General features: G+C 47.5%; 1 protein-coding gene across 1 annotated transcript in view; it reads right to left on the minus strand.

The window, feature by feature from the left end:
* ESF1 (ESF1 nucleolar pre-rRNA processing protein) overlaps positions 1 to 19,927 on the minus strand; it is a 325,806-nt gene that overhangs the window by 171,705 nt on the left and 134,174 nt on the right. Inside the window, exon 8 of the mRNA XM_086927725.1 lies at positions 6,494 to 6,644. Coding sequence (XP_086783851.1) covers positions 6,494 to 6,644 — 151 coding nt within the window. The remainder of the gene's footprint in view (positions 1 to 6,493; positions 6,645 to 19,927) is intronic.

Raw genomic sequence — 19,927 nt, forward strand, 5'->3', positions numbered from 1 at the left:
CCTGGAGGCAACTGGGTCACTAAGGCAGCAAACGGACCACAACATAGCTGAGCAGTGAGTGATCCCTAAACGTGTGGAGGTGCAGACTCTTCTGGGCGAAGTAGTGGAGATGATACGAGAGCCCAGGATGGCCAGTTGGTGGCAAATCCACTCCAGACAGAGAGGCAGACATGGGCCAGCCTAAAAGTCAAATTGTGACCCAGGCCAATAAAATGGATAACTATGCGGTGATCAGGACACCAGTGATGAAGGCAGGAGGTCAGTCATATCACGAAGGACCCGCTGACCCCACTCTCAGAGCCATAATGGCGGCCATAGCAGATCTGAAGGGCTCACTCGAACCTAAGTTGGACGCTGTGACAATGGACGTAAAGCTCCTGAGGGCGAACTTTCAAAAGATCTCTGAAAAGGTCTTGACTGTAGAGGTAAACAAAACACTGCTGCAATTGTCGTCCAAAAGCCTGGAAGTGCGAGTAGACCACTTGACAAAACAACAAGCAGCCTTTGCAGCAAAACTGGTAGATAAGGAATGAAGAGCGCGATGAAACATACGGGTGGTGGGGGTGTCGGAGGGGCGGAGTGTCCTATTGTCGACCTCTTCTTGGAAAATCCAATCCATAAGCACCTGCAACCCAAGCACCTGTCCAACTTTTTCTCCATAGAGCAGGCACACAGGGTCGCCGGTCCCTAAGCCGAGGCTGGGGGCGCCTACTCAAATAACCATAGCCCCGATCCTGAACTATCGAGATAGGGAGGCTATCCTGCAGACTGCACGCTCCCACGGGGACTTGAACTATGAGAACACAGTGGTCCGATTTTTCCCTGATTTTACGCTACAAGTCCAAAGCCAGCGCACTTTGTTTGAGGTTGTGAAAAAGGAACTCCGTGCCAAGGAAAATAAATGCATGATGTTGTTCCCCGCACGGCTCTGGGTTGTGGCAATGGGGCAAACATGTCAGGTCAACTCATCAGAGGAAACATGGGAATAGTTGGAGGGCTGGCGTATTTTGGGGTGGCAGCCGCCCGACGAGCAAGCAACGGAAAGGCCTCCGGGAATCGTGTTGAATTGGGATGAACGGATGAAGACCAGCACAGGGCTGTTGCCCCACACGACATGGGACGAAATCCACTTGAGAATAAGAACGGTCAGTCATAAAACTTAAAATCAAGACAGATGGCCGGACACTGTGATGGAATCTAGGCAATATCCTTTGGTGTGGACTGGGGGATGGATTAAGTTGAATCAAGTACTCCCGGCCGTGACCATATTGACTCTGCTGTGGCCTCAGGCAAGCTGGGCTGATCTGGAGGTCAGAGGTTGGACCTCGTCCACCCTGAAATAGTTTAAGCTAGTTAATAGGCGACAGGCACACCATGTTGGGGTGGTGGGTAGTTTTAAAACCACTAGGCAGGGTAGCAAGGGGGGGGGGGGGGGGGGAGTTAAGCAATTGGGAATGTTATGGGCAAGCAGTCTACTTTGTTTATGTTAGGTTTGCTCTGAACCTGGCACTTCTGCAACACAGGGACATATGCACAGATCTAATGGGGGGCCACTCCCAGTGGCCCATCAGTCTCAGAGACATCAAGATCCACCATGAGTGCCCCGCCATGAAAGATGTAGGCAAACGGTGATAGGTGAGCCGTGCCTCCACCGGACTCTCAGGGGAGTTAGGGTTAAAGGTCATGTCCAAGAACATCAATGGGCTGGGGAGCAAGATAAAATGCACAATTGTTCCTCAGAGCTTTAAGATACATGCCCCAGTCATTGTCCTCTTACTACTATAAAGCACTGGATCAGTGCGGCTATGCCCTGCAGGCACACGCCAGCTACATATTGGGCTCGAGGGAGTGGGCATTCTAGTTAGGGTCTCAATCCCGTTGGTAGTATGGCAGAAATGGTATGATACCTTGGGCAGATTTGCTGCAGTTACGGAAATGTAGGAGGTGATAGCGGTAACATCTGCTCTGTATTTGTCCCCCCCTGGCTACATAGTGAGAGCCTGCTGGCGCTGGGGACCTTGTTGCCTGAATTTCCAAGGGAAGTGCTGATACTGGAAGGGGACTTGAATGCAGCCATCTGGCAAAAGATAGAATCCCATGTCCTAAGGTGGGACTAGGAGGGGAGCCTCAGAAGGGCTTTGTAGCATCAATTGGTCTGACTGATTAATGGTCGGAAAATAATCCCAAACAGCGGCAGTATACAGATTATTCTGCCTCACAAGGCAGTTACGCTCGGCTGGACTACATTCTTATCCTACAGCTACATGCAGGTCTCTTTTGCTCAGTCACACGGTTGAGATACAGTTAAAGGGCCCGACGGAACACCACACTTCCCCCGAGACTGGACGCATGGGAATTTAAAGACGTGGCCTTTCGGTTGAAGGTCCAGGAGCAGTCAGAATTATACTTGAAGGAAAATGTAGGGACGGTCGCCTCTGCCGATAGACCGTGGGAGGCATACAAGACAGTCATACGGGGACAGGTGCAGGAAATGATGGGGGAAGGCGAAAGGAGCAGTGGTTGAAGTATGAAGAGCTAGAGAAAGAAATTGCATTGCTTGAAGTCACTGCATTGGCCGTTGGCACGGAGACAGTGGCGATCACCCATCGGGTCTGGGTAAACCAGAAGAGGCTGAGCGACCTGGCTGAGAACAGGACCAGGGCCAAAGCGCAGGCGAGGCAGATGAAACCCTATCCAGTAGGAGATAAGGACAGAAAAATGTTGGCGTAGCTGGAGCGGCGAGATCAGGGTAGGAATTGGGTGCAGGTACTGAAGGCGCTAGATGGGTCACCACAGAACTGCAAGGTGAACAGTGGGAGCTTTCGCAGACTACTACGAACAGCTATATGCTCCGGTTCTGATACACAGAGCAGAAGAGTGAGCAGAGCGCTTGTGAGATATATCTCTTCCAATACTGTCCAGAGATGACAGACAGGCACTGGAGCAGGATCTATCTGAGGAGGAGATAGTGGGGGCTATCCAGGACCTACAATTAGGCAAGACTGCGAGCCCAAATGGCTGACCACTTGAACTTTATAAATGAGCGGCAAGCATAGTAGCGAAACACATGCTCAATATGTTTCAGGTGGTAAGATACAAGGGGTGCACACCTGAGGTTCAGTGTACAGCTTTAATGGTAACCATTCCTAAATAGGGAAACCCCCCGAACTATGCACCTCCTGCGGGCCTACATTCCTACTTAATTTAGAGGTTAAGGACTTAGCAAAGATTCTTGTGTCTCGACTAACTACAGTGATACTTTCCGTGGTGCACCCTGACCAGTCAGGCTTTATGCCGCACAGAAGCAATACATTAAATCTCAGTTGTTTATTTGGGGTCCCACATATGGTTCAGGAAAGACAAGGGGAAGAAGCTGTCCTGCTATCGCTAGACGCCCGAATGGAATTCAATAGTATTGAATGGCCATACTTAGTGGCAGTGCTAGATAGGCTACGTTTTGGCCAGGGGTTCATCAGTTGGATCAGGCTGTTATATAGAGACCGGAAAGTGAGAGTCCAAGCGAATGGTGCAGTGTCCAGAGTCTTTACATTGAGACGGGGGACAAGGCAGGGGTGCCCGCTGTCACAGATGGAACTTCGCATTAGCAATAGAACCACTGGTGACGTGGGTGAGAGCGGATCACTTGGTGCAAGGCATCGGAGGCATCGAGGGGTGGGAAGAGTGAATCTCCCTGTATGAGGATATCCTCTTATTTGCCACCAGGCCTTACAGCACAGTAGCTAGACTGCTACATATATTTTGGCTCTTCGGTAGCTACTCCAGCTACCAGATTAATTTGGACAAGTACCTTCTACTTCCCCCATCAAGAGACACCCCTCCTAGATTGCCGAAAGACACGCCCCAAATTAGTGCAGACCACTTTTAAATACTTGTGGATACAGATCTCCAGGGATCCTCTTGATTTCCTGAAAGAATCTTATCCTGCTGATCGCGAGGCTCAGGTAGACGTGGTGCACTGGAGGGGCCGACACCTATCCCTAATGGATAGAGTGGCCCTAATCGGGGGGCTCGCTGTACCAGATGTTAAGGGGTACTATTGGGCAGCACAGTTGAGTACGGTCAATGCGTGGGTATATGCGGATAGGTAGGAGCCTGAAAACAGGGTAGACCGTTGGACGATGGATGAGCGAGGTTATCCAGCAGCGCTTTACCATAAAAAGGAACTTAGACAACTCCTGCCACACACCCAGACAGTTATCCAAGTATGGCACAAGCTTACAAGTACCTGAAATGTGCAGGTACCCCAATGAAAAGAACCCCGCTCTGGGACAGTGACTTGTTACAGGAAGTGGGCAAACTGGAAGGATTTCATAAATGGAGGCTGCTGGGTATAGACTTACTGGTAGATATATGGGGAAACCAGGCCCTGCTCACATTTGAAGAGTTGCAAGTAGAGTATAGCATGGCAGACACTGAGAGGTTTCACTACTTACATTTGGATCACACACTCAGGGAACCTATTCGAAAGAGGGATAGTCTACCAGTATACATGCCTTCGTAGGATATGCTCTTGCTGGACCCAATGTTGCCAAATGAAGTCTGGTTGAAATATTAGAAGATTCTCAATCACTCGCTGGACCCCCTGCTTTCACTGCGAGAGGCATGGGAAGCAGAAAAAGGCATGCAAGAAGATGACTAGGGCAGAGGCACTGCAGGGACCGAGGGATGTGGCCATAAGATCACACTTCCAGTTGGTGCAGCTACGGATACTACACAGGTCCTATTCTTCTATATTGCTCCTCAACAAACGGGGATGCGGAGCTGTAGACTAATTTTTCCACATTCTTTAGGAGTGCCCGATTATCCGAGGACACTGGAAAGAGGTCAATAAAGTTTTTTTTTTTTTTTTTTATAAACTCTTTTTATTGTTATTTTAGTCATAGATCAAGTACAAAACCATCTTCAAAATTTCCGGTACAGTTAAGTGATACAGTGACAAATCCAGTATTTTCCTGGTACATGGGATTAGATTCCTCACTTGTCCAATCAACACAGGCACTGTAAATAAATACCGATATCAGCCCTATAGGCCCCCTGCAGGCCCTAGAGGTCACTAAAGTTATGTCAGATATTACAGGTATAGAAGTCCCCCTAGAACCGAGATAGCTTATACTATGTGTCTCGAGTTAGGAGCCGTGGCCCAAATACCTGAAATTGTGGCTCCGGACTAAGGCCGTGGTGGCCAAAAGGAACGTGGCTAGAGCGTGGGGCACAGCTCTCTCCACAGAGGCTCGGGATTGGGAACAGGATCTAGATTGGTGCAGTCAAGACGAGAAGGTTATATATCAAAGCTGGTGCTGCCCTGGGAAGTGGGAAAAGGTCTGGGGAGGGTGGGAAGGTTATAAGGAATATTGAAGAGATTGTCCAGTGTCCTCAAAACTATGACATTGGTTGCTGCTGGGCTCGCTCATATGGGCCATAGCCAGCGATCTTATGCTCTGATGGATCTTTGATATTAACGGCTTCGGGGTAGGAAAACAACAGTTGTGTCTAAACCTGTGTTTACTTGGATGTAGAAAATTATGTGTTCTGTATCTGAGAAAATGGCTGAAAATAAACAGAATTTAAATAAACAAAATTAAAAAAACTTTACACAAAATTTAATTTAAAGCTTCCATGACAGTGCTGAGTCAGGCACGGCTCTGAACTGGCCTCTTCTGCTATTAACTTTGGTATATTTGAAATCTCCGATTTTTTGTGACTTCTTTTATTTTTGATACAGTGGTTATTCTCTGGGAGTGGATGAACACTAGTAAACATCAACTTAAAATCTAGTTCTTATTGATAAGTTCGAAACAATAGTCCTTATCAAGTTTTCCTACGCCTCTGTATTTTTATGTGCATAAAAAGGACTATCTCCTTTTTTGAGTTCACATGAGCTGTCAGAACATTTTATGATGGGTGAATTTTACGGTCAGTAATTATTTTTCTTCCATAAAGTATATGCTCCATATGCAAAAGCTTCTGTAATGTAACACAACCTCATGTATTTTCTGGAGAGTATTATTCAGGAAGTTGGCATACAAGTATTTCATCGCACCTCATAAATGATCTGTAACTCCTTCAAAACTATGTTGCATTTGAACTGTAACAAATATTTATGAAAACCACAGCCCTACAAAGCATTGTTGGCTTCCTTTGTGGCATAACAACTTATGTTGCTTACACTTAATAGGTCTACAATATATTTTAAAGTATTTGCTAAGCATTACAATCCCAATAAATCTCTACATTCATGCATTTTGTGGCTTAGTCTTTGGTAGTTACTTTTTGTGGTCTGGAGAACCTACATTATGGACCGATGATCTAGTCAATCTAAAACCTTTCTAATATCCATTTTCATTTTGCAAGGCTTTGAAACCCTGTCTACGATCGACTATCCTCCCAACTAGTTTACTTGACATAATGATGTTATATGATTCTGGATTCATTCGCCTGTGGGTTAGCTCGAGCTCGGAATAAAATTAAATACCTTTATCTGACTGCTCTTCTTCCTCTGCCTCTTCTTCACTTGATGAAGCCAAATATGCCTGGAAATCCATGTCTAGAATTTCATCCTTTTTAAATGTCCTGTTTAACGTACTCAGACGATCGTTATCAGTTTCATCCCAGGTGATTTCAACCTAATAACATCAGAGGGTGAGAAATAAATGGACTGACAAATATATCGTTGATAATCGAAAAACGGACTCAGGCCAATTCATTTCATTTATATATTTAATCAAACACCAAGTCGCAATACCAGGAGAGTCAAATGGACAGAAGCCAAGTAATATGGTTGTTCAACTGCAATTTTAAAACATTCCCCTCCCCCCCCCAAAAAATCGAAATCTGCATTAATATAGAATAAGGCTTCTTCCCCCTGCACATCCACTAGCACGCATCCTTGCACTGCTGCAAAACATAAATGTAACAAGAAGGGAGTATCACCATAGGAATCAAAGAAAGATTCTGAATGGGATAAGTGTAGAACAAAAGGAGTGTTAACCTTTTGTTAAAAAAAATCCTCACTCACCAATCTGGTTGGTGACATGCTTCATCATTCGGGTCCACCCTGATGACCGAGTGCCAACAGCGTGTGCTGCGACACCTGAACTACAGTGGAGCTGTTTTTTTTTTGAGTGATTAGTGCAAAAAAAAAAAAAAAAAGAGGCGATGTTAAAAATTGTCCTGGTATAACTTTGTTGAAAAAACTTTATTCACAAGCAACTGGACAATATTAAAAATAGTGTGAAGTTATCAGTGGGTGATTATGACCTTAAGTATCTATGTGAATGGTCTACATGTTTCAACCTTTACAAGGTAAATCCCAGGTTTTCATCAGGACCAGAAAAAGGAAAATGGACGGTCTACACACACTAAGGTGCATCCAATCCTAGATTCCTTGCGCCAAATTGCAAAACTTGGCAATAGGTAACCACTCAAACCTAAAATAGGCGAGGAGAAAAAGAGACTCCTATTGTGCGTCTCTGGGACTTCGGGGGGGAGGGGTGGGGGGCAGAGGGAAGGCTATCTCAGCTGTGAAACGTATTAGTTTCACTGAGTCAGACAAGGCGGATTACCTATGCGCCTCTCAAATGTCCCCGCTGCAAAACATGCCTTCTATTTGACTGGTTTCACTGTGTGATAGGATTTGGTTTAAATGAAAAACATGCATTTGAAATACAGACAGTCTTCACTTTTGTGAGGAATGAATGTAGAAAATAAGGTTGCTTGATCGCAGATCTGGCAGGTCATGCCAAAATGTCAATAAGATTACTTTTAGTCTTCTTGTTTATGAAGATGCACGAGTCATTAAATCCTATAGTTGTATCTCTTTTTTAATATTTAATTGGTCTGACTTGTTATGAAAGGGTCGTTGTCCTCAACAAGAAGTAACTGCTTCCTCTTCAGATTAATGCAAGAGCTACAAGTTTTACATGCCAGGCCTCAGTAGTTGCAAATCAGTAAGATTTTCAAAGGGGAAATTACATCTGGAAACACCATTTTCTTTTACAATTTGTACCTTATTCTTTTTAAACTCTGCCAGCTTGCCTCCCTGGACTACCATACAAATGTTAAAAAAATGTTTAAAAAAAAGATTAAATCAACTTTTTATGTCACAACTCCTATTTTACACAGTTGTGGATTAAGGCAGGATGAGAAATAATGGAGGATGATTTTAAGGGCAATACTGATCTCATGACAGGTGAATTACTTTTTGTTGGACATTTGGTTTGAGGCCACTCAATCGCAGCCAAACATCTGGTCATAGATAGACTATGGTAGTATCTGTGGGCTGGAGATAGGACACATCTGCTGTCCCACTCATTTTCTGACGGGAAACTAGGAATCCCTTGTTCAAAAGTGCCCTTTGACTCCAGTGTGGTTTACTGCAAATTTGTGCATCAACTCCCATAAGACCTGGAACCATCTACAGGGGAGTTGAGGAGATGTTAACAGCCTTTATTGGTGTAGGTAAAACGTTTAAAAACCCTTCCCACTGTTTTCTGCCTTGTGTTGCACTTTCCAAATACGCTGATGCTGATGGCGCAGAAAGGTGCCTCCCCATTACTGTTGACATTAACTACATAATCTAGCTTCTAGTTGTGGGTATGGTTTCAGAAATGGAGAGGTGAGATTTTGGGGGCTTGTATTGTTGGAGCAAGGCACAGCTCATTGGATGGCGGCCACAGTCACAAAATAGGCCATTGCTGGTTCAATGAGCCATGGTGCAAGCCAAAGAATAGGATCATGGCCCACAACCCAACAAGGTTTCAGTAAATTACTGAGGACCAGACATAGGTTTAATATTGGAATATTGATCATAGATGCAAGGCTGGCAGAATGTAGTGGAATTTCATATGGTTGTCAATCAGTGTAATTTTCCCAAATGATCTTGCTGTGGGTGACAGCCACTTAGCAGAGGTTACAGTGCCAAAGGAGCACAGATGCAGGAATTTTGTGCGCTGGGGCCAATTGTTTGCTTGTTGATTTACTGAGTAAAATGAAATGTTGCACTGACTGGCACAAGCTATAGTGCAATGGAAAGTGCTCCAGAAGAGGGATGAAGCAGTGGGTAATAGGGAGGCAAATCGGATTTCTGCCCCACGTTTTCTTTGTAGCTTATTTTTTGTCAGCACTGTGCTCGTAAACAAGGTGACCTCATTGTCTACTTGTTTGGTTTCCAAAGGCATGACGATATCAGTGCCTTTGTATGATGAGAAAAGACGTTCCAGTCAAAGAACTGACAGGCAAAATCAAGTTTTTCTAACCCGCACTTTCCACTAAGAAGGAGAGGTTTACAGATGCACATGCAGTGGGTTCAGTGATCTCTCCTGAGGAATCTCTTTTAATGGTAGTGATCATACAAAACGTGGAGACAATATATCAGCACGGGAGGCAAGCTTGAAACTTTTCATACACAGCTGGAGACCAACAAGAAAACATTACATTAGGTATCAAGACTAGTGGGGGGATGCAGCAACAATTCTCAGGTGTAAAGAAGGATCAGGAACACCAATAGGAGTTCACAATCTGTGCTATCACTTCTGTGCACTTGCAGTTGCAGGTTGAAAGCTGGAGGATGTGGAAATTACTTCAAACTTGCACCTCCTTTCCGACAGTCTATTCAGGTGAGGACCCAAAGTAGGAGTTGAAGAACTCCTTAGCGGCTGAGGTGCTAGGAGGCAAGTCTCATTATGCAGTTGGGATGAGCAAGGTGACAAGGCTCACCTTGTGAGGTCCAAATAGGAAGTCAGAAGGCAAGAGATCATGGTGAAACTGAGATCTATTGAGTATGGAGTCCACAACCATGATAAAGAAGGAGTAGTTTCTTACCTGTAACTCCGGTTCTGTAGTAGGGGTATCTCGGTTATAGTCCTAATCTAGTGAATAGTCCCGCTCATGTGCGGGGACCCCGGAGCAATCAAAAATAATCTCTTAAACTGGCTTTTGTGCAGTCCTGCATAGACACTTAGAGAATTTAAAGACAAATAATGCAGCCTATACCTGCCAGGCTACACTGTCCAGTACTTCAACTAGATATTCCACCAATACCATATTCAGCACAGCCAGCCAAGTTTCCTTCATAGAGAAACTTCCCCTTTTACCAAGAAAGCCTCTGGAATGATAGAGGAAGGGGTGGACAGACAAGCCCCATAGGCTGCCCTTATGTGGCTCAAAAAAGGATACAGTGCCTTTAAGAAAACTTTCTAGAACTCTCAGTATCCCAGAATGCACAGCATGTCCCCTCCACTTTCAGTTCTTTTTGGAGGCGTATACAGCTAGACCTGTAGCATTCAGTACATGAACATCTTTCTCCACCGGGGAGGAGGGCGGGCGCTTAAGACTATAAAATAGATACGCCTACTACAGAACTGGAGTTTCAGGTAAGAAACTACTCCTTCTGTAGTAGGGGATCTCTGTGTATAGTCATAATCTAGTGAATAGATTGGCAAGCCCATGCCCAACACCAAAGCGGCGGTGGAGAAAAAGAAAAACAACACAACTACTGTGCGAACAGATTTCGCAGCGAAGCCTGCCCAACCTGAGCATCTGCCCTGGCATCAGAGTCCAGACAGTAATGCTTAGCAAAGGTATGGACCGACTTCCAAGTGGCAGCCCTGCAGATCTCTGCAATGGGAACATTACGGAGCAAAGCTATCGTAGCCGCTTTGCCCCTGGTGGAATGAGCCTTAGGCTTACCCCCTAAGGTTTTGTTAGCCTTTTGGTAGCATAACTGGATACAGGACACAATCCACCTAGAGATGGACTGTTTAGAGGTAGCAAGACCAGTCCTGACTGGCCCATAGTTGATAAACAATTGGTTTGACCTACAAATATCCTTGGTTTTATGCAAATAGAATTTCAACACCCTTCGGACATCCAGGGAATGAAGAGCTCTTTCCGCTGGAGTGGAAGGATTCTGAAAAAACATAGGCAAAGTTATAGTCTGGTTAACATGGAAATCAGAAATAACCTTAGGAAGAAATTTAGGGCGAGTACGCATCACAACCTTAGCAGCATGAAATACAGTATAAGGTTCCTGGCAACACAATGCCTGGATTTCACTCACCCTGCGGGCCGATGTAATGGCCATGAGGAACGCCGCCTTCCAGGACAGGTGCGGTAGAAAAGCCTTAAGAATAGGTTCAAAAGTTCCTTCATCAGTCTGGACAGCACCACATTCAATTCCCATGAAGGCGAAGGAAGACTAACAGGAGGAAACACTTTCTTCAAGCCTTCCAAAAAATCCTTTATCACTGGAATCTGGAAAAAGGAAGTCTGTGAAGGGCATTTCCTGTAGGCAGTCAGAGCAGATAGATGGACCTTAATGGATTGAAAAATAAGGCCCGACAGTGCCAAATGCAAAAGGTATGGAAGGATGACATCTTCCTTACATGTCGTCGGATCATAGTTCTTGGACTTGCACCAGATGCAGAATCTCTTCCACTTGTAAGCATAGGAAGTCCTAGTGGAAGGTTTCTTAGCCTCCTTCAGTATGTCCATACAACCTGCGGGAAGATTCAAATGGCCATATTGCACTATCTCAGGAGCCATGCCGCCAAACTCAAAGACGAGAGGTTGGGGTGTACCATCTGCCCCGCGAACTTCGTGAGAAGGTCCGGCAGGCACAGCAGCCGTATGTGCGGAAAAAGAGACCGGTGAAGCAGGTCCGTGACCCACCTCTGTCTGGGCCATTACGGGGCAATTAGGATCTTCCGCACCCCGGACTGGGACAGCTTGATGAGCACCGCCGGAATCAGGGGAATGGGTGGAAAAGCATACAGAAAGCTGTTCGACCAGTTGATCCATAGCGCATTCCCCAGCGTCCCCTGCTGGTAATACCTGGATGCGAAGTCTCGGCATTTGCTGTTTTCGGCGGTGGTGAACAGATCCACGTCTGGAGTGTCCCACCTGGCGAAGACGTCTCCGAGTACTTCGTCGTTTATGACCCATTCGTGGTTTTCCTGAATCAGTCCGCTCAGTGCGTCTGCCTGAACATTCTACACACCTGGCAGATGGGTAGCCGTTATCGTCAGTCCTCTGGCTAGCAGCCAGTACCAGATCGCCTGCACCTCCTGCGACAGTGTGCGCTATCTCGAACCCCCCTGCTTGTTGGGGTAATACATCGTGGTCGTATTGTCCGTCTGTACAAGCAGAGAGTTGGTCTGAAAAGACGGATGAAAGGCCTTCAGTGCCAAGTGAACAGCTCTGAGTTCCAGGAAATTGATATGATACGTGGACTCCGTCGGGGACCACTGTCCTTGTATCTGTAACTCTCCGGAATGCGCTCCCCAGCCCTGGAGAGAAGCATCAGTCACGATGGTCTGAGTGGGAATGTCCTTGTGGAAGGGAACCCCTTTGAGGAGGTTCTCCACTGAACACCACCATTTCAGAGACTGTAGAGCATGCAGAGACAGTCATATCTTGTCGTCCCAGTTCCCTTGCCTCTGGTCCCACTGACCCTCCAGACACTCCTGCAGCGGTCTCATGTGTAGCCGTGCGTGTGGAAGATACAAAGGCCATCAACCCCAGTAGAGAAGACACTGTCCTCACTGTTGTAGATGGAACAGTCATAAGAGCCTGAGCCTTCCGAAGGAGTGATAACCGTCTCTCCTCCGAAGGAGACACGCTTGCTGACAGCGTATTGATGGAGGCTCCCAAGTACCGTAGGCACTGGCCGGAGTCGGGACAGACTTGGACATGTTGATGTGCAACCCCAGCTTGTTCAAGAGAACGGACGTCTTCTGGAAGTGTGCTTGAGCTTCCGAGAAGGAGGATGCCTTGATCAACCAATCGTCCAGGTACGGGTAGACAAACACCTTGTTCTGGCTCAGGTGTGCCGCTACCACTGCCATGCATTTTGAAAAGGTCCTGGGTGCAGACTTCAGCCCGAACGGTAGTGCTGTGTATTGATAGTGATTGGCACCGATTTGGAATCGCAGGAACTTCCGATGTTTCTGTGCAATGGGCACATGGAAGTATGCATCCTGTAGGTCTATCGCGCACAGCCAGTCTCCCCTTTGCAGTGGAGGGTAAATCTGGTGCAAAGACAGCATGCAAAACTTTTCCCTGCAAATCCATTTGTTTGCTTGTCGCAAATCCAGAATGGGCCTGAACTCGTTCTTGTCTTTCTTGCGTACCAGAAAGAACCGTGAGTAAAGACCTCTTCCCCTTTGAGACAGAGGGACGTCTTCTATCGCCCTTTTTCTTAACAGGGTATCGGCCTCCGCCTGGAGCTCGCGCAGCTGAAACTGCGAGCAAACCGGTGGAATTGCTGGAGGCGGGCTGATGAACCGAAGACTGTTTCCATTGCAAACAATATTCAGCACCCACTTGTCCGGAGTAATTTTTCTCCACTCTGCCAGGTAGTATTGGACGCTTCCCCCCACCGGAGTGGGTAACGGATAACTGGGAAGTAACAGCTTAGGGCCTAGACCCGGCAGGGCCTTTAGTTGCGGTGGCAGATTGCTGCCCACCCCGGCCCCTCTGACGTTTTTGGAAGGGCCTCCAATGGAACTGCTGTGGAGAAGTGTGGCTCAGTGGTTAGAGGCGGCAGACCTGGAAGCTGAGATCGGCCCGGGACCAGGGTTCAATTCCCAACGCGGCAAGGTCTTGGGTCAATGTCCGCGGACTCGATAATTCACGCCTCGGCGCCAACTCTAACCTTGGGCTCCACTCTGCAACTCTGGGCAATAGCTTGCCTAATCTTCACAACGACCCCTTCAACGCCAGGGATGCCTGCTCTCACCTTGGGTGTGCCCAGGAGGGACCATCTCACAGGGAAAGCCAGGACGGGTTCCCCAGCGGTATACAGCGCCAGGACACTCCGAGATGGAGTAACAGTGCGCTTTACAAGTATACTTCATTTACATTTGCTGTTGTTGTTGCTGTCCAGTTTGCTGGCCTCGCCCTCTGCCCTGCGCCCCGTACCGTCTCTGGAACGGGCGGTAGGTCTTCTTTTGTTCCTTGGGTGTCTTCAACCCGACAGCCGTCAGGGTTTCAGCCTCTGCCTTCATCCGGGCCATTTCATAGTCAGCGTGCTTTCCAAAGAGGGTCTCACCCAAAAAGGGTAAGTCGGCCACCCTCTGTTGGGCCTCAGGTTTCAATGACGTAAGCCGCAGCCAGGCATGACGTCTCTGGTTGACTCCATGGCAGTACCCGTGGGCTGCCAAGAGCGATTAATCCGCAGCTGCGCTGATCAGTTGATTAGAGACCAGCAGCCCTTCGTGAAGGATCTCCATAAAATCCTCCCTCTTCTCCTTGGGAAGGAGGTCAGCAAACTGTTGGAGGGACTCACACTGAGCCCGATCGTACCATCCCAACAACGCCGAGGCACTCGCGGCCTTCATGGAGGTGGCAGCCGTCCTGCAGACCTTCCTGCCTGCCAAATCCATCCAGTGGCTCTCCTTGTCTGGAGGCACTGTAGATGACGGGGTGGTGGAATGTTGTTTCCACGCCGCCGTCACTATCACCAAATTCGGGGCTGGATCCACCCTGAGAAATGCTGGGTCCGAGTCAGGAGCCCTGTACTTCTTTTGTAGCCTGAAGGGGACTTATTTCGTAGTCGCAGGAGTGAGGAATAACTCCATGGCGGGCTCCACCAATCCTGGCACTAACAGCAACAGAGGTCGAGACAATAGCTTCTTATGAAGGGTCTAAAAAATGACTGAGGTCGTCGGCGTGGGCACAGTAAGCGTGATGCCCAGCTTGCTCGCCCCTCTCAGCAGCACATCCTGGAAAGAGATAATGTCGTCCACAGGCGACACCCTCGTCCGAGGGGATTCCGACAGGGTAGGTGAGTAGTCCCTGGCGCTGGACGAATCCGTCCGAGACCTAGACCTGCCCCTCCTGTGGAGACCGAGAGGCCGGGCCCCCTGTCGGTGAACAACGTTGCTGCCGTGCGCCCGATGATCTGGAGGAGCTTCTGGCATCAGAACGTCTCCTGGAGGACGATGCCTTCCTCTTAGGCTCCGAGCGCCTCTACGGCGGTGATGAACGCCTTCTCGACGCAGCCGAGCGGCGTCTCGATGTCGATGATCTATGTCTCGACGTTGGAGTTCTCCTTCTCGACGTCGAGGATCGACGCGACTTCGATGATTTTCTCGACGTCGATGATCTTCTCGATGTCGACGATGTCTTCTTTGACGTCGACGATCTCTTCTTCCAAGTCGAACGCCGAGTCGACGGAGAAGTCACCTCGACGGCGAGCGCCGGCACCGCTGTGACCTCTCTCGACATCTATGACTCTACAACGACAATGAATCTGTACTCTACGCCGATGGAGGTCTCGACGTCCGTCCCCTCGACGTCGAACATAGACGCCGCTTCGACCCAGAGCCCTGGGGAGACTGGGAACAGACCGTGGTCATTCCACTATACGCCGACATCGAGGCTATCGATGTCGACGGAGACCGGTGGCGTTTTCTGGCCTTCTTCTCTCTGGGGAGCCCCCCAGAGGCCTCAGCATGGGCAGATGAAGCAGTTCCAGCATGCCCAGACCCACCTTGACCTTGCTGTTTTCTTTGCTCCAGTCCTTTGAGCCTGATCTTCTGTCTGTCCTTCAGGGTCCTGGAGGAGAAAGTCTGGCATATCTCACACTCCTCAAGAACATGTGCAGAAGGGAGACACAGGATACACACCTCGTGCGGATCAGACTTGGACTTCTTCCTAGAGCACTCAGGGCATTTATCAAAGAAGGCAGGCATATTTGATAAATGAGGGCTCAGAATTACCAGAAAAACACCAGTAATTAAAGAAGGCACAAAAACACGTTGAGTGAACACGCTCTAACACTTTAAAAGTGCGAATAATTCAAATAAACCCTAAAAAGGGAGAGCTCAATGCCCCAGGGTCCTGCTAGCAGGAGCCGGAAAAAAGAACTGAAAGTAGAGGGGACCTGCTGTGCATTCTGGGATACTGAGAGTTCTGAAAGTTTTCCTAAAGGCACGGTATCCTTTTTTGAGCCACATAATGGCAGCCTATGGGGCTTGTCTGTCCACCCCTTCCTCTCCATCATTCCAGAGGCTTTCTTGGTAAAAGGGGAAGTTTCTCTATGAAGGAAACTTGGCAGGCTGTGCTGAATATGGTATTGGTGGAATATCTAGTTGAAGTACTGGACAGTGTAGCCTGGCAGGTATAGGCTGCATTATTTGTCTTTAAATTCTCTCTTAAGTGTCTATGCAGGACTGCACAAAAGACAGCTTAAGAGATTTTTTTTGATTGCTCCGGGGTCCTCGCACATGAGTGGGACTATTCACTAGATTACCTACTACAGAAAAATATATGTGGTCCAAGTGGGCGATAATATTCGGACGTGCAACCTCATCAGCATTGCAAGCAACAATGACAGAGCATGGACTCGTAGATGTCTGAAGGGAAAGGTAACTGGACGGTACATACACATATTATGCACGTAATATGCAGTCCAGACTCAACTTCTGTGGTACACTCCATGCAACACATGGCAAGCACGCTGTTGGACCATGCACCCGTTCTGATCACCATGACATGGCTCAATGCAGTAAGCAGGACATTCAAAAGCGACCCAGACAATAGGCACTAACAGACACCACCTTCCGAAGTGATGTGAGGGACATATTTAAAGAATATTTTCAGCACAATACTGGTTCAGTGAAGGAGGAAAGTACACTTTGGGAGGCAATCAAGGTGGTGGCGGGTGTATTGCTACACAGCATGGCACACTGTTAAAGCATGCAAAAGAGAATGAATGATCTTGAAAGAGAGATACATGAACTGCAGAACAAATACTCCGCTTCCCCTAGCCAAACTGTGCTTGCAAATATAAACTGCAAAATTTCTGAATAGAACGAGGTTGCTAACGGGGAAGTTAAACGCCTAGGCAGAGCGATGATGACCAATAGATATGAGGAAGGGGAATGGCAAAATCGCAGCATGCATGATTCAGCAACCGTGGGCTACTGGCCATATTATTGCTGTGACACATTGGAAACGAGAGAGAGACAACGTGTGGCAGAAAAGATCACAAAAGCATTTGCTGAATTCTATACTGAATTATACTCCTTTAAAACCTATGCCACTTAATTGCAATCCTCGGAGTACATTGAGGAGAGTGCACTTTTTTGGCTGAGTGATGGACATAAGGAGTTCCTTGGACAAGTGATCACTGTTGAAGCGATTATGGAGGTAAAAAAAGAGACTGGTAATGGTAGGGTGCCAGGCCCCAAAGAGCTGCCCGGAGAGTTCCCAAGGAGTATGCAGTGCTTAGGCTCCGCAACAACTTGTAGTACGTGAAGAGGCAAAAGACAGCCACCTATTTCCCCCAAATATTACAGAGGCACTAATAATCACAATACAACAACCTGGGAAAGACTGCACACACTGTCAATTTTACAGGCTGTTGTCAGATATCCCCATGTTGGACACACCAGCTATCTAGCAGATCATTATCAGACATAAGTGTGAATAATTGTTGTTCAGCCTGAGGTTGTGAGCCTCTACACTGACTGGGTCTGTGTCAGGAGTCTTCGATAACCACACTGTAGTCTCCTCCCCAAATAACAGCCATGGGGCCAAGCAAGGCCATTTTTCCCCAAATTTCAGTAAACAGGTCAGAGTAGTCAAAATTGTGTCCAAATAAGCAGATGAGGACAGTTTCAGTCCCTAGGAGGAATCCATACAATAGAACGTATCTGCCCTTGCTTCCAAGTATAGCTTGTTGCATGCGCCAGAGAAGGTCTCTTCAAATACCTACTGCTACACCACGGGGTTAGGTCAAGTATGTGGCCACATGCATTTCAACAATCGAGTCTGCTCTCACATGACATATGGTAGTGTCAGTAAGATTACGGTCCTGCCTTAGACTAATATCTATTAAGGTAACTAAATGCCCACTGGGACTTTCGCAGGATTAAGACAAAAACTGTTTCATGTTAAAAGGCAGAGGGTAGAAGCATGTCCGTGTCTGATGGGTGACATGTGGGGCAACTGGAAAGGGGGGGTGGGGAGTGTGAGGAGGCTGGTATGTCCTATCCCAGTCTTTTGTCGCACTAGCAAGTCAAGTAAACCGTGTGGTGTGTAACGTGATATTTGGGACTTAGAAGCAAGCTGGGCCCCAAGGATAATTAACCCCATCCAACAGCCACGCCAACTGGTTAGAGAAAAACATGTCCAAGGAAACCGGTATCATCATGTTAACTATGCACATGGCACCAACACAGGAGGATCAAATAGTACCTTGCTTGAATATTTGAACAGGGCAAACTGCAGACCTACTGAGGAGTGGATTCAAACCACTGGAGGGGCAAAGGGCCGGGTGGTCAACCCTCTATAAAAAGGTGAGGGGTGGCCAATAAACTGTGTCAATAACAGTGACCAAGATACTCAATCAACCACATATGTGTGCAGTACCCATGCTGGCCAGCCAGGGCAGGGAGTATCCTAAAGGTTGCAGGCTCAACAGAGCTAGTCCCACAACCACAAGTCAGAAAGTCTGTACATCCAGTCTCCCATGAGAGAGCAAAGCTGCAAGCGAGAGACAGTGATAAAAGCAGTCGGCACAAGACTGATTGCCAAAGCAGGGACCAGCAAACACTGAGTCAATGTAAGCTAGTTATCACTGAGATGACTGCCTGGTCTCTCTAGTCTTCAGTATCTTCTCTTCATGATTTCTTAGCATAGCGACAGCAGAACTTGGTGGGCAGCTTTCATCAAGGTGCATTGTATCAAGAGAAACTTTTTGCATAAAGCTTGAACTGGCAGGTTGAAGTCAGGATAGATGGATATGCGGTTGCCCTGGTATGAGACCTCACCCATCTCAAGTGCCAACTGGAGGAGGCTTTGAAGTCTTTGAAGTGCAGGAAGCATCAAAAATTGGACAGGCTGGCCCGGCACTCGATACACCCTCTCCACCGAGATCTGCTTGAAAGCTGCTCGGTTAAACCAGGATTCCAGCAGAGCTTCACTGTATGGCTTCATGGCTGCGAACTCAGGGAGCCCTAGGATTTTGATGTTATTTCAGTGTGAGCGTACCTTGAGGTCTTCATTTTTGGCTTTTCTGATCTCAAGTACTTTCTCCATTCGCAACAGTTCTTGGTTCCAGGTAGCTGCGTCTTCCTCTACATCAGACACTCTGGGCCCGATTACGATCTTGGCTGATGAGTTACTCCGCCTCAACAGTAACGGATATCCTGTCTGCCGAAATAGAAATCCCATAGGATATAATGGGATTTATATTTCGGCAGGCGGGATATCCATCACCGTGGTGACGGAGTAACCCATCTGCGGAGATGTAAATCAGGCTCTCTTTGTTCTAGCTGATCGAGACGGCTGTCATGCTTGTGTAAGAGTTCTTTCATATGGTCTAGTCTGTTTGTTAGTGTGTCAGTCTTGAAGTCTATGGTAGTTAGGCTTTGTTTCAGGTCAACAAGGAGGCTTCGCAAGTCCTGGTCAGCTGTCGGGTCCGATCGCTGGAGCATTGGGTAATGTCCTGCTGAGCTTCTTCAGTTGTATATCTGCCAGGGAGCTTGTTCTCAAAACCAATTTGATTTGCTTGTGATCTTGTATTCCCATCTTGCACTGTCAATAGTGAGAAGAAGCTCTCCTTTAGCCACCAGTCCAAGGGCTCCACATCGAGGTGGAATCATACCCAGGTTGACGTACCCCAGAAGCATCAGGAGCACAAGCATACCCAGGTGCATCTCTCTATCCTAGGTGAGGGTACCCAGCAGCACCCCTGTACTGTTCTCTTGCCAAGGCCTATCAGTTCCTTGGCCCCTAATGTAACTGCCATTCACCAATGAAAGGCCTTCTGCCGATGCAGAGACTCAAGCTTCTTTACATGTTGTCTTTTTCAGCTGATAAGTCTTGCAGTGGTTCGCACTGGTTTCCTTCTGTAGGGGCCAGTGAGCAGGCCTTCAGCTCTCAGCACCACAGCACTGTT

This window comes from Lissotriton vulgaris, chromosome 6, assembly GCF_964263255.1.
Source record: "Lissotriton vulgaris chromosome 6, aLisVul1.2, whole genome shotgun sequence".
NCBI classification, from domain to species: Eukaryota; Metazoa; Chordata; class Amphibia; order Caudata; family Salamandridae; genus Lissotriton; species Lissotriton vulgaris.